This window comes from Callithrix jacchus, chromosome 3, assembly GCF_049354715.1.
Source record: "Callithrix jacchus isolate 240 chromosome 3, calJac240_pri, whole genome shotgun sequence".
Classification (NCBI taxonomy): Eukaryota; Metazoa; Chordata; class Mammalia; order Primates; family Cebidae; genus Callithrix; species Callithrix jacchus.
In genome coordinates, this window is record NC_133504.1 from 68,085,155 (window position 1) to 68,099,178 (window position 14,024).

General features: G+C 44.8%; 1 protein-coding gene and 1 pseudogene across 1 annotated transcript; one reads left to right on the plus strand and one right to left on the minus strand.

The window, feature by feature from the left end:
• Positions 1–472: 472 nt before the first annotated feature.
• On the plus strand, positions 473–4,472 carry LOC100403278 (zinc finger SWIM domain-containing protein 5-like; annotated as a pseudogene).
• On the minus strand, positions 3,774–12,343 carry LOC144581933 (CMT1A duplicated region transcript 15 protein-like protein). Its single transcript, XM_078367860.1, has one exon. The coding sequence runs from the start codon at positions 8,352–8,354 to the stop codon at positions 7,818–7,820; it is 537 nt and encodes a 178-aa protein (XP_078223986.1). The 5' UTR covers positions 8,355–12,343; the 3' UTR covers positions 3,774–7,817.
• Between the last annotated feature and the right edge of the window lie 1,681 nt (positions 12,344–14,024).

Below are 14,024 nucleotides of genomic sequence, written 5' to 3' on the forward strand. Positions count from 1 at the left end.
GTTTAAAGGAGGTAGAATCAGCTGCTCTGCATTGTTAGGGCTGCTTCAAAGACACTAATGAAAAATAATACGCAATGCACAGCATAACTGTGCATTCTCTGCACTCACAAAGACCACCAGCTTATCCCTAATACATGAGGTTTGACTGCCCTTCTAACACTTTCTGTTTGCCTCACTGCAAATGTAATTAATGTTTTAGAAGTTGAATGTGGGTTATGCAGAAGTGTAAAGAATGTTCTCCATGACAGCAACTTTTTCCCCTTCTTCCATTCAAGAGAACCAGTTAACCATGTGTAATGTTGATGAAAATAAAAAGCTGTCAAAGTATTTAAATACCTAAAGACTATAAGGAGAAATATAAGTTCATGAGTAGCATAATTATTTTAAAGTCAGTTTTTTTATTAAAAGAAAATATACTTTTGGTTTATTTCCTAATTTTTAAGAAGAGAAAAATTTGTGTCTTCTTATCTCTGAAACCCTTTTCCAGATGAATAGGGACCAGCTACAAAAGTTTATTGAGTAATCACGGCACACCACCACATTGTTCTTCCTACTGCACAGAAAGTGTCAGATGAGCTTCTGTCTTCCAATTAAGAAATCAACAAAGCGAATGGTGCTCCTGACCCCACAGCTGGGGCCAGCATTAACAACAAGAACTGTTGGCATTTGAGTGAAAACCAGGTGAAAGAACAAGTGAAGCCTTTTCTCTCCCTGGAGAGTTACTATGGCTCTAGAAAACAACTCAACTCAATGTTTGCCAAGGTTTGCGAAATGCTGCAGATGAGAGATTCCAGTGGAGCAAGGATACTGATACTAATAACTGAGCAGTTTATGGCTGACCCATGATTCAAACTCGGCAGGCAGTAAGGAACAAGCCTGACAGACAAGGTCAGGCAACTCTGGAATGAGCTAGGGGCTTTATGGGTGTGCATAATTTTAAATCCACACTGCAAACTGGGGGAGAAATCCTGTTGGCTGCTGCAGCTGAAGAAGTGGAGTGATCTGGATGTCTGTCCCCTGGAGGATGGAAACTATGGACATGAGCAGCCCAACATCCCCAGTGCACTTCCCCAGAGTGCCATTCACAGTCCAGACTCTTTATCCAGACCAAGAGCAATGATATTCACAAGAGCCATTGAGGGTCATGAATTACATTGACAGGACAGCCACCAACAGCAAATAATTAGCAGTGATATTTATATAGCTCCTGCCTGCCAGTGGGAAAGTAAAAGACTACTCTTTAATTCCCAAGGCCAGCCACTGTGGCTTGAGCATGTGCCTACAGCCTGTGCTTGGGTTGATGCCCTACGTTCCCACAGTTATCCAAAAGAGGCCATCAGACTCACAGTGACCGTTATTAATACTCTGAGGTTGCGGCAACTGGAAATCTACAAGCATCAGAAGAAAGCATTGTTGCAGAGAGGAACCACGACCATCACAAACCTGGAGGGCTGGGTGGGCCACCCCCATCCCATTGGCTGCCTGTTTTTCATTTTGACTGAGGCCTTCTGCCTGAATGATGACAGCTACCTGGAGATGTCTGATATGAATGAAAGCAGACCCCTGTGTACCAACATGTAACTGTGGCTGCAGGCTCCTCAAACCAGCAGTAAGTCCTACTGCCATTGGCCCTGGAAGTTGCACTGATGGACCTGGATCAACAGAGGGCAATGCCTGAAGGCCTCTACACACAGGACAAGGTGTGCCATAATGAGAAGCAGCTCCTAAGCCAACTCTAAGAGCTGCAGCTTGACAATAAGCTAATGCAAACATTAAAGTGTATCTTACTGCTGGAAGGGGCCCTTTCAGCAGTTGGGAGAAGTCATCCGCTGAAAGAGTGTTCCCATGCATACCTTTGCCAAGTATTTGTTCTCAACTCTATTGCCTCATGATCCAGCCCTGTCCTATAAATTAACCTTATGTGCCATGAGGTTACCTGTTTTAGAAAACTCAGCTTCTGGCCAGGTGTGGTGGCTCACGCCTATAATCCCAACACTTTGGGAGGCTGAGGAGGGTGGATCACCTGAGGCCAGGACTTCAAGACCAGTCAACATGGTCTTGAACTGGCCAACATGAATAAACCCCATCTCTACTAAAAACACAAAAACAATTAGCCAGGTATGGTGGCAGGTGCCTGTAATCCCAGCTCCTCCAGAGGCTGAGGCAGGAGAATCGCTTCAACCCAGGAAGCAAAGGTTGCAGTGAGCCAAGATTGCACCATTGCACTTCAGCCTGGGCAACAAGAGCAAAACTCCATCTTAAAAAAAGAAAGAAAACTCAGCTTCTTCAGGCAACACATCCCACCCTCACCATATGGGTTCTGTGGTGCCCAGCCATTATCCTCACTGGTTCACACTTGGACACTTGGAATCACAGCACTGTGAACTGACCTCCACCATGCTGACTGCTGCTAAAGGAGACACTGAGACTCTGAACAATTCTGGAAGCAATACAGAAGCAAAGCACATTCATTCTTCCTCCCTCATCTTCAGACTGGCCCCAGTGTATTCAAGATTGCTATTCCCACTGACAACAGTACTGACAGCACCCTGCTCAATGTGGCCCTGGAACTTGGGTTACAGGTGATACAGATGACCTTATCAACCCTTAACTGGAGACACTGGGAGATGGTACAGTGATTGGTGACCTGTGCTACAGAAGCGGTGAGTCTCCCACCTCTGTCTACCTGCTGGGAAAGGAATTTCTAGACCCTACTCTTGGGACAGGACAATAAATTTTTAGAGCTCTCATATTCCTATTCCTGATGGCCTAAGAAAGGATGGGGCTGCTGGTGGGAGAAGACGACCTCTGTTCAGACAGCCCAAGTCCTGCTCTCACTGCTTTTGAACCTTATCCTGATGTCAGCAGAACTATGACCCTCTTATCAGAGACAGGTTTAAGAGAGTGAATTTTCATCTCCCATTACTCAAGCGCTCCCTTGGGAGGTAGTGGACTGGGTGGTTTGGTCCCCATCCCTCTCCATGCTTGTGAGAAACCCCAGACAATTTAGAAGCTTAGGACCCTTTCTTAAGCCCAAAGCCCCAGCACAAGACTCTACCCTGAGAGGCCTCACTTCAGCTAGAACCCCTGGCAGATCCACAACCCTGGCCTCAGGGCAAGAAAACCACAGGCTCTATTGCCTCGTCCTTGTGAGAGGCTAAGAGCACCTGCAGAAACTTTCAACCCTCTGATGGAGGAAGGAAGGGATAGCAAAGACCTATTGTAAGGGCTGACAGGGCACAGCTCTGTGGATGCTTCATAGTATACTACAGGGTCAGTGTGTGAGCACAGTTAGCCAGTTCCTCCTGCTGTGGATAGTCAAGACTGAGGCACAGGATAGTGGTGTGGGATACAGCTGTGGCAGCTACAATACTAGTAGCCTCAGTAGGGGTGAAGCCTGTGTACCAGCTCTGCAAGATGTCAGGGAGAGCCTGAGCTCAGCCATGGCCATTTGGGTCTCGATTCTGGCCATCTAGGATGCCCCCCTTTCCCTGGTTTGCCTCAGATCATCTCAAGGTTGCTGAGGAGGAGGGAGAACTCATCTCGGCAGACCAAGTTCAAACCACAAATGGTAATCTGGGCAGAACCGAATCGGGACCCAAATGGCCATGGCTGAGCTCAGGCTCTCCCTGACATCTTGCAGAGCTGGTACACAGGCTTCACCCCTACTGAGGCTACTAGTATTGTAGCTGCCACAGCTGTATCCCACACCACTATCCTGTGCCTCAGTCTTGACTATCCACAGCAGGAGGAACTGGCTAACTGTGCTCACACACTGGCCCTGTAGTATACTATGAAGCATCCACAGAGCTGTGCCCTGTCAGCCCTTACACTCTGTGAGGACAACCACATTGCCTTTGAGGCAGCCTACCAGATTGCCACTGACGCTGATACTGGTGGCATGACCCATTCACAGCTGGTCATCATCGCCTGCTACCTGGGGCTCTGTGGTTACCCACTCCATATCTTCAAGCTGACCTCACTGGCTATGAGCCATCTTAATCTGGCCTTCAAGCAGTATCAGTGATGTGCTCTGGGCTTGTGCCCTCAGCCACTCTCTGGGCAAGAATGAGCTGGCAGCTCTCATTCCCCTGGTGATGAAGAGTGTGCACTGTGCCACAGTGCTTCCAGACATCCTGTGTGCAACACAGCGGTGACTGCGCCTGGCCTGGCTGGCACCTCAGGCCACCACAGCTCTGAAAAGTTCATGTCCACTGACAAAGCTCCATTACACTACTTGCCAATGATGCTGATGCCACCATCAATATTATGTCAACACTGCACACTCATGCCTAATATGCATCAGCTCTAGCCACTACAGAGAGTTCACTGAATTTCTAAGCAAGGCTCTGGAGACCTTCCTGCTGCCCCAGGATGACCACTTGCAATTTGCCCAGTTCATCAACAACATCAAACACATCTACAAAGACAAGAAAAAGCTGATGCTGCTGGTGCGAGAGTGCTTTGCCTGAGAAAGCAGACGGCTCACCGCCAGGGCAGCCTGGGTCCCAAGGTAGGATCAGGTCAGGCCAAGGGCACTGAAACATCTGTCCACCCTAAGAGGACTCTGAGCACCTGTGGCTGAGGCCAAAGGACCACAGGGCTAAGGATGGGGAGATTCCAACTCTAGTCGATATGCCTACCTTGGCATGCTTCTCATACAGCCCACTGTTCATAAAGGAGCTGGGCCTTTCAGGTCAACCAGAAACCCCACAACATACACCACATGCCCCTGCATCCTGCATGTCCTGGGCATTGGCCCTGTCTCCCTTGGCAAACACAGAACACTTTTATGTCTCAGGAATTGCTTAACCAGAGAAACAGGTGCGTCTGTGGTACTGTAAATACTATAGTATATGTGTTACCAATTATTGTAAAGTTGTAACTATTTATAATTCTGGTTCTGATTTGATGGGCATGTGAAGTAGCTGTGGGTGGGAAGATACGCTTATTTTCTGAGAAGACTCACAACCATTTCTCAGGTTTCCCTTGCAGAGTGTATGCTGTCAGCAGTGGAAGAGTCGGGGGTGCCACAGAGAAAAACAGCCAGTTAGAAAAAAATCCCAAGTCTAGTCTATGCAGAATCCCCCACCTACAGAGAGGGCATTTATAGCCCAGTGACAGGTGAGGGGTAGAGGCCAGGACTGGACTTAGAGTTTTGCCTCACAAAGCTATGAGGACACTGAAGCACCTGCTCCTGCCTCTTCAGGAGCCCGCTGAGTGCCTGAGAAACAAGTGCAGGGAGAAGATGAAAGTCTGAGAAGGCGCTGAGCTCATAGTACTATTCTACTCTGGTCACCTTTGTGTTAGACAGTATGCGGTTTCATCTATAATTATGTATAATTATGTGTGTGTGTGTATCTGTATGGCTAAGTACATGTGTCTATGTGCAAAGATGTATCTGCGCATGCCTGTCTGTATATGCACATACATACTTGTGTGTATCTATGTCAGCACTATGGCTGTGTACCTGTGTGAATGTGTGCACACCGGCCTGGGCGTTTCTGCATGAGGATATACACATTTGCATACATGTGAGGATGTATATCTATTGTAAATGCACTCATGTTTGTGCATGTTTAGTGTGTATTTGTATCTGGGTACACATGAGGGCATGTGTGAAAATCTGTTTGCGTCTGTGTGTATGCTTGCAATCCATGCATCCATGTCTTTATATGTGTAACTGAGCATATTTCTACATGTAGGGATGTCTTTGTATTCGTGTTTGAGGATCTATATGAATGTGTCCTTTCTGCTGGCCGGATTTCTCTTCTCCGTTCCTCTTAAATTTCTCTCACCACCTAAACGTTTGTTTCCCATCTCGGCGCCTCCTGTATTCATTCTCTCACCAACCAAGCTTCTAAGCACCAGTCTCCCTCTGCCATCAGATTGGCTGCATTAGCTCCACAGTTCTCTTCTTGCCCTGTACTTGCTTTCTTCCCCTGCCTTTCTACCTCAGGCTTCCGCTGCCTGCTTTTGCCACCGTCTCATTGCTCACTGACTTGGAGGCTAGAGCTGGCCAGCACTTAGCCTCTTCCTTCCTGACTAATTTCTAGGCCTAGTGGGCCGCCCTATCTTAGCCCTGGCTGACCTCCACGGTGTATCATCATGTTCCTGCTACCTTCCTGACCTCTATGCTCAGCCTGGAATTGATACGGGAGGTAACAAGGGCATTCAGAAGAGTCAGTTGGATACCAGTGTCTTGGTGTTTACTGTTTCATGTCTTCGTTCCAGAGTTGGGGTTGGGGTGTGATAGGAAAGGGGTAGCATAGCTAGAATGAGAACTAAGAACTTCTCCATCTGCTTTACTTTTTCTTCTATGACAAACTGTCACCTTTTTCACTCCAAACTGACCAAGAATTGTATTTACCATTTGTGGCTCTATCCAGCCAAGGGCCCCTACAATGTCTCAGCCAATGGGTTGGTTAAGAAAAAGAGAGAGAGAGAAGTCACTCTCATTTCTGTATCACAATTGCCATTTTGGGCAAGTGTGTGAACTCACAGTGCTTTTCTATGAATAAACTGTGGATCACATAAAAGATCATTTTTCTGGCTAGGTGCAGTGACTCATGCCTGTAATCTCAGCAATTTGGGAGGCCAAGGTGGGCAGATCACAAGGTCAAGAGATCAAGACCAGCCTGGCCAACATGGTGAAACTCCATCTCTCTTAAAAATTCAAAAATTAGCTGGGCTTGGTGGTGAGTGCCTGTAGTCCCAGCTATTCAGGAGGTTGAGGCAGGAGAATTACTCGAACCTGGGAAGCAGGAGTTGCAGTGAACCAAGATCACACGAATACACTCCAGCCTGGCAACAGGATGAGACTCTGTCTCAAAAAAAAAAAAATGTCATTTTTCTAGAAGGAAAAAAAAATTTCCTAAACCCAGACGAGACCAGCAAATAACTATAGACGATTATAGATTTCCTGTGAGTGAATATGGATCAGGATGACCTAATGCTATAAACCAAATGTTATTGTCCTCCTCAGATTCATGTGTTGAAATCTAATTTCCAATGCGATGGCATTTGGAGGTGGGGCCTTGGGAGGTAATTAGGTTATGAAGGCGGAGACCTCATGAATGGGATTAGTGCCCCTATCCAAGGACCACAGAGAGCACCCTCATCTCTTCTGTCATGTGAGAACACAATAGAAACAGGACTATTAACCAGGAAGCCAGCCCACACTAGACACAGAATCTGCTGACCACTTGACCTTGGATTTTACCATCTCCAGAACTGTGAGAAATAAATTTGTTTCTATGCTACCTAGGCTATGACATTCTGTTTTGACCCCCAGATTAGATAAAGTACCAAATATCAACTTGTACACATAATTTTTGCAATCTCTGATGCCAAATCTTTGATGGCAAAAGGTGATTGATCTGCTGGAGAAATGAACCTACATGATCCCTCTTTCCACAAGAAACCAGAGAGTCAAAACAGGCAAAAGTAGGTCAAGGTCTTCTAAAAGCCATACCTGAAAGGTTTCCAATAATAGTTGATTTGATGGTAATTTGATCACACAAACCACCACAACAAAAAGACGCAACTATTGGAGAGTTTCAGGATAGCCTCAAATACGCCATCTGACATTAGAGAGTTAAAGGCCTGAAGTTTCAAAAAGTCAAACTCTACTTAAACATCATTGTATAAACTTCTAATTCTAACACTATGAATAAATCCTAGGGCAGGTGATGCCATGGAGACGCTGGGGCACAAGTGCTGAATTTGGAAGCTTCATTCCTGTACCCTTCGGAGATGCTCAGTGGCCCCTTCATCCCCTGCCCACCTGTCAAGAAGAGCCCATCCTGGGCAGCACATCAGGGGTAAACAGCCCAGATGCCCAGTTGAGGGAGGAAGAGGCCACCTCGGGGAGCAGGAGGAGCTCCTGGAACCCCTCCTCGCAGGCTCCTTTTCCTGCTCTCTAGCACCTTTTTCAGGCAGATATACACCCCCAAAAGCAGCAGCTCAAGCAGGTCCTGCAGCAGCACAGGAGCAGCTCGGCTCAATGCGAGAAGCCTCTCTCCAGTGAAGCAGAAGAACCCAGGCTGCATGCCCGGGTCTCTGCCTCCATGGTTCCCACTGTGCCGAGGATAGGGGGCAGGATGGTAGCTGCTGACTGGGGCCATGCTGGCCACCCCCTCTCTGCCACCTCTAGCTCCAGCCATGCTTTCAGACCTGGTGACAGCAGGTGCCATGATGGCAGGCAGCTCATCATTGGGCTTGTCCTTGGCTGTACCAAGGCAGGGGCGAGAGGGCTCTGGTGCATCCTCTAGATCCAGTGCTGTTCCTGAGGGGGCTCTTCCTCTGAACTTGGCCCTGGCTGAACAGTACTGGAAGTTCCTGTGTTGCTGCATATGGAGCAGGAGCTGAAAAAAGAGAAAGGGTCATCAACATCAGTAACTTTCCACTGGAATTTCCAAACACAAAAACAACCTCATTGATTTTAAAGGAATTTCAGCCTGAAAACACCACCCCAAGAAAGTCTTTCAGACTGCAAGCCACCTCATCATGTGCCTGTGCCTCATAGGCTCCAGCTGGACGAGAACAAGGACAATGTGTAGATGTGACCCTTATGGGATCACTGGTGAGGCCTGGCCTGGTAGAACCTGCCCTAGCCTGCACCTGTGGTACCTGGGGCACCTTTGGCCAAATGGCCAGAGGGTCTGGAGTGGAGGATGAGCCTTTGTTGGTATCACTGGAAAAGGGTCTCATTTCTGCCAAGCAGGAGCCTAAAGATGTGGGCATGCAGCAGGAGAACATCTTGCTCTCCTGAGCATCTCCCACCAAGCAAGCTGGCTACAGGGCTGACTCTGGGCACCTGGTTACCAGAGCTCTCTAAGTTCTTTTCAAATCTGTCATCAAGGAAGTAAGGTCGCTTCTTTAAGTTTCCATCCCCTCAGCCCCTTTCTTCCATAAGACCTACTCAGGACCCCACTGAGCTGCTGACTGCTTACCACCCCTGCAGGTCAACTCCTTACCTATACACAGTTATATTCACCCAGAGCCTGCTTCTACACCTGCACCTGATGTTCACCAGAAGCCAGATGTCCTCCTCAGGCCCAATTTCCACCTGGGACCTGCATGTCCACCTGGGGTCTGATGTCTGCCTTGGGCTTATGTCCCGCTTGGGGCCTTGTGTCCACCTGGGGACTGGTATGCAGCTGGGTCCTGATGGCCTACTGGGTCTTGTTGTTCACCTAAAGCCTTGTGCCCCCCTGGGGCCTGGTAATCACCTGGGACCTGGGTATCAACCTGGGGCTTGGATGTCCACTTAAGGCCCAATGTGCACCTAAGGCCTGAGTTTTCACCTGGGTCCTGATGATCACCTGGGGACTGGGTGTCCACCTGGGGTCTAATGTCTACCTGGAGCTTACATATCTACCAAAGCATGGTAGATGTCTACATGAGTTTCGTTTTCGGCATGGCCCTGCTGTCCACCTAAGGCCTTCGTGTCCATCTGGGGCCTGGTTGTCAACTTAGGGCCTGGTGTACACTTTGAGTTCAGTGTCCACCTGGGGCCTGATGTCTACCTTGAGGACTGGTGTCCTCCTGAGGTAGGAAGATCCCTGGGACCTAGAAGGGCAAAGCTGCAGTGAGTCGTGATTGTGCCACTGAACGCCAGCCTGGGTGACAGAGTGAGACCCTGTCTCAAACAAATAAACAAAAAAAGACACAAATTATATAGCTGTAAAAAAAAATTCTTTCTTTATAACCTTATTCTATAGGCATTTTTCTATTCTTTATTTATTTTACTTTTAAATCTTTTATTTATAAAACCAAGACACAAACACACACATCTGTCTAAGCCTATGCAGGGTCAAGATTACCAATATCACTGTCTTCCACCTCCACAACTTGTCCCACTGGAAGGTCTTCAGGGGCAGTAACACACATGGAGTTGTCATCTCCTATGATAATAATGCCTTCTGGAAACCTCCTGAAGGACCTGCTGAGGCCGTTTCACAGTTAACTTTTTAAAAAAACGTAGTAAGCATATACTCTAAAATAACAATAGAAAGTATAGGATAGCAAATACATAAAACATTAACATCATCATTTATTATTTTCATCAAGCATGATGCACTGTACATAATTGTATATTCATACCTGTATCACCACAAACATGTAAGTAATGCATTGCACTGTGAGATTACAACAGTTATGATGTCATGAGGTGATAGCTACATTATTATCTTATGGGACCACTGTCTTATGTGTGGTCCGCTGATGACCAAAATGTCATCATGCCGTGCAGAACTGTATTTGACAATGGTACAAATATCCTCAGAAATACATAAAAGATGCAACATTAGAGTAGCAACAAAAGACATGGACATTTTATTTTATGCACTGTTTTATACCAGGGAGTTGACATAAATGCCTTTAAGGTTTGAGGTTTTGATTAGCTGGATTTAGAGAGATTAAGGAGAAATGAAAAAGAATAAAGAAATGTTATTTTTTCTGTGTTTCCCATAAAGTTACTTAATATGGAATCAATGAAATTCCTGCAGCTTTGATTAGACAGATGATAATAAACGGATGATAGATCAACAAAGATAGAGATGGGTAGATAGACAGACAGACAGAGAGATACAGATGTGATAATGACCAAACTAGTCAGGCTCTTAAACCTTTTCCTAAGTCCATCTCTATTTCCTCGTAAAATTCACTTTTAGCAAGAACCCTCCACCCAGAACACTACTCTGGATGTCTCATCATGCTGGATATCTGATAGGGTTCCTCATCCCTTGCCATTATATGAACATAATGGAAATTGCCGTTTTGGGATTGCTTCCTATCTCACTCCATCCCCTTGAAATTCCTTCCGTGGTTGGAACACAGACTCTTGGAGGCAGAGTGCCAATCTGGCATCCCTGCTTCAAGCCAAGGGGACGTGGCTGTTCTCCTAATTTCTCTACACCTCTATACCTCTTGTTTCTACACTTATAACATGGGAAAATTAATAACCACACACACAAATGGCTGTTGTTAATTAATACATGTATGCATTAGAACACATCATAAGCACTGTGCGGATATTGGCTATTGTTTATTCTGTACTCTCTAGAGACTCAATTTCATTCATTATTCCTACTATTGAAGAACCCTAAATTGGCCCAAGGCTTCCCTACAAAAAAAAAAAAAGCACAGTGCGATGAAGATCTTGGCTCAAGTATTCTGTGGCCCCGTGGTGACACCTGGGGTGCTGCACTCAGTAGTGGGATTTCTAGGTCAGGGAAAAATATACATCCTGAACAGGTGTGACAATTTGCTGGCCAGAGGAGCTAGGCTGGGTCACAATTTCACCAGCCATGGATGAAAGTTCTAGTGTCCCACATTCTCACCAACATTTAACATTATTTGATGTTATGCTTTATTCCCTAACAGGAATGTTTTATTTATAGGATGGAATGATTATTTGTGAGTTAGAAAACTTTTCATATGCTTACTTGTCTCTTCAGTTTCCTAGTGCCTGTTCATTTTGTTTGCTAATTTTCCTATTGGACTTCATAGCTGATTTGTAGGAAGGCTTTGTATTGATTGCTTACTGCTTCCAGTTGTGTGAATTATCTCAATCTAACCTCTTTCTTTTCACTTTGTCTATCACACCTTCCGCTGAACATGGATCTGCTATTCCACTGTGGTAAAATCTAATAATATTTTTCATTCTGATCAGAACTTTGGGGTCTTGATTAGAGAATCTTTTCCCCTGTCCAATATCACAAAGTTATTTCACTGCATTTTCTCATTTAAGTTTTTCAATTTTTTTAAGTTTTACTTTTACATCAAAGCTTGTAAAGAACCTTAGTATGCTCCCATTTTAGAGGGAAAGGTAACTAGGGAGAGGAAACCAACAGATCATCTACTATACTCAAAATTGCTTTGGGAATTGAGGGTGGTAAGGCAAAGTTTCCTTATCTTTTTCTATGGAAGAGACGGGGACAATGTTATAGAGGAGAGAGTGAAACGAAGAAGAAAGGATCATGGGATGACTCTGTCTGAGAAAACAGAGGCAGGATGTGGTTCTCATGTCTCCAGGACTCTTGTGGCCAATCTTTCTGGAGAGAACATGGAACAACCACAGCTCACATATGTTAGTAGTACTATAGAATGGTAAAAATGATTTTGCAAATAATTTGTCATTTTCTTTAAAGCTAAGCATATAGTTACTATGTGGTCCAGTAGTTTTGCTCTTATTTACCAAACAGAAATAAAAACTAAGCTTACACACACACACACACACACACACACACGCAACATGTATAGAGATGTTTGCAGCAGCTTTGTACAAAATAGCCAGAAACTGAAAACAACCCAAAAGTTCACCATCAGGTAAATCAATCAATCAATCAATCAGTATCCATAGAATAGATTACTACTGAGCAATACAAAGGAACAAACTACTGACAGAAGCAACAATGTGGGTAAACTTCAAAAACATCATGTCAGACACAGATTCCAGACTCAAAGACTGGAATCATAGTATATGACTATAACTACATAAAATTTCTAGAAAGGGCAACCGTAGGAACAAATAATGGATTAGTGTTGCCTGGGATTGGTGTTGGGAGCAGGGATTGACAACAGACAAGCACAAGCAATATTTTTGAGTGTTCAAAGTCTATACATTAAAATGGGTAAATTTTATTTCATGTAAATTTTACTTTAATAAAATTGATTTTAGAAAGTAGATTATGTCCTCTGGAGAGTGGATAGATCTGGGATGTTTGGAGATCAGGTTAAGGGGAGAAGCTGGGAGACCAGTTCACAGATTATTGCAATAATCCCGGATTGCAATTATTCAGGGAATATGAGAGTGGTTTGGGCTAGAGTGGTCATTACGAAGGTATTTAGAAGCAGTGAGATTCTGGATATATTCAAAAGTGGAGTTAATGGGATTTAACAATAGATTGGATTTTGCTCAAATGAGAAAGATATTTTCACCTGAGCTACAGGAAGACTTGACAATTATTAAAATAAGAAAGACTTGAGAAGGATCAAGTATGGGGGCTCAAAAAAAGCTCAGTTTTTGTCATGTAAATATGAGATTCATTAGGTCATTTATTGGCAACATCAAGAAGTACAATGTTTAGGTACACATTAGAGGTTAAGATATACATTAGGGAATCATTAGCTCATATACTACATTTAAACTCACAACAAATTGGACCAAAGTGACCAAGTGGATGAATAGATAGAAAGAAGCAGTCTGAGGATTGAGCCTTGAGGAATTCCACTTTTTAAAATTTGAAAGCAGAAGACTACATCCAAGAAGAATTAGAAGAAGAACTGAGAAAGTGCTATCCCAATTGAGAAAAAACATTTCTTTTTTTTTTTTAATTTTTTATTGCATTTTAGGTTTTGGGGTACATGAGCAGAACAGGCAAGACAGTTGCGTAGGAACACACATGGCAGTGTGTTTTGCTTCCTTTCTCCCCTTCACCCACATTTGGCATTTCTCCCCAGGTTATCCCGCCCCACCTCCCCCTCCCACTGGCCCTCCCCTTTACCCCCCAATAGACCCCAGTGTTTAGTACTCCCCTCCCTGTGTCCATGTGTTCTCATTTTTCATCACCCGCCTATGAGTGAGAATATGCAGTGTTTCATTTTCTGTTCTTGTGTCAGTTTGCTGAGGATGATGTTCTCCAGATTCATTCATGTCCCTACAAATGACACAAACTCATCATTTCTGACTGCTGCATAATATTCCATGGTGTATATGTGCCACATTTTTCCAATCCAGTCTATTATCAATGGGCATTTGGGTTGGTTCCAGATCTTTGCTATTGTAAACAGTGCTGCAATGAACATTCGTGTACATGTGTCCTTATAGTAGAACGATTTATAGTCCTTTGGATATACACCCAGTAATGGGATTGCTGGGTCAAATGGAATTTCTATTTCTGAGGCCTTGCGGAATCGCCACACTGTCTTCCACAATGGTTGAATTAATTTACATTCCCACCAACAGTGAAGAAGTGTTCCTTTTTCTCCACATCCTCTCCAGCATCTGTTGTCTCCAG

Coding starts and splice junctions, on each gene's coding strand:
- LOC144581933 (XM_078367860.1), bottom strand. CDS start 8,354: ATGCAGCAACACAGGAACTTCCAGTACTGTTCAGCCAGGGCCAAGTTC.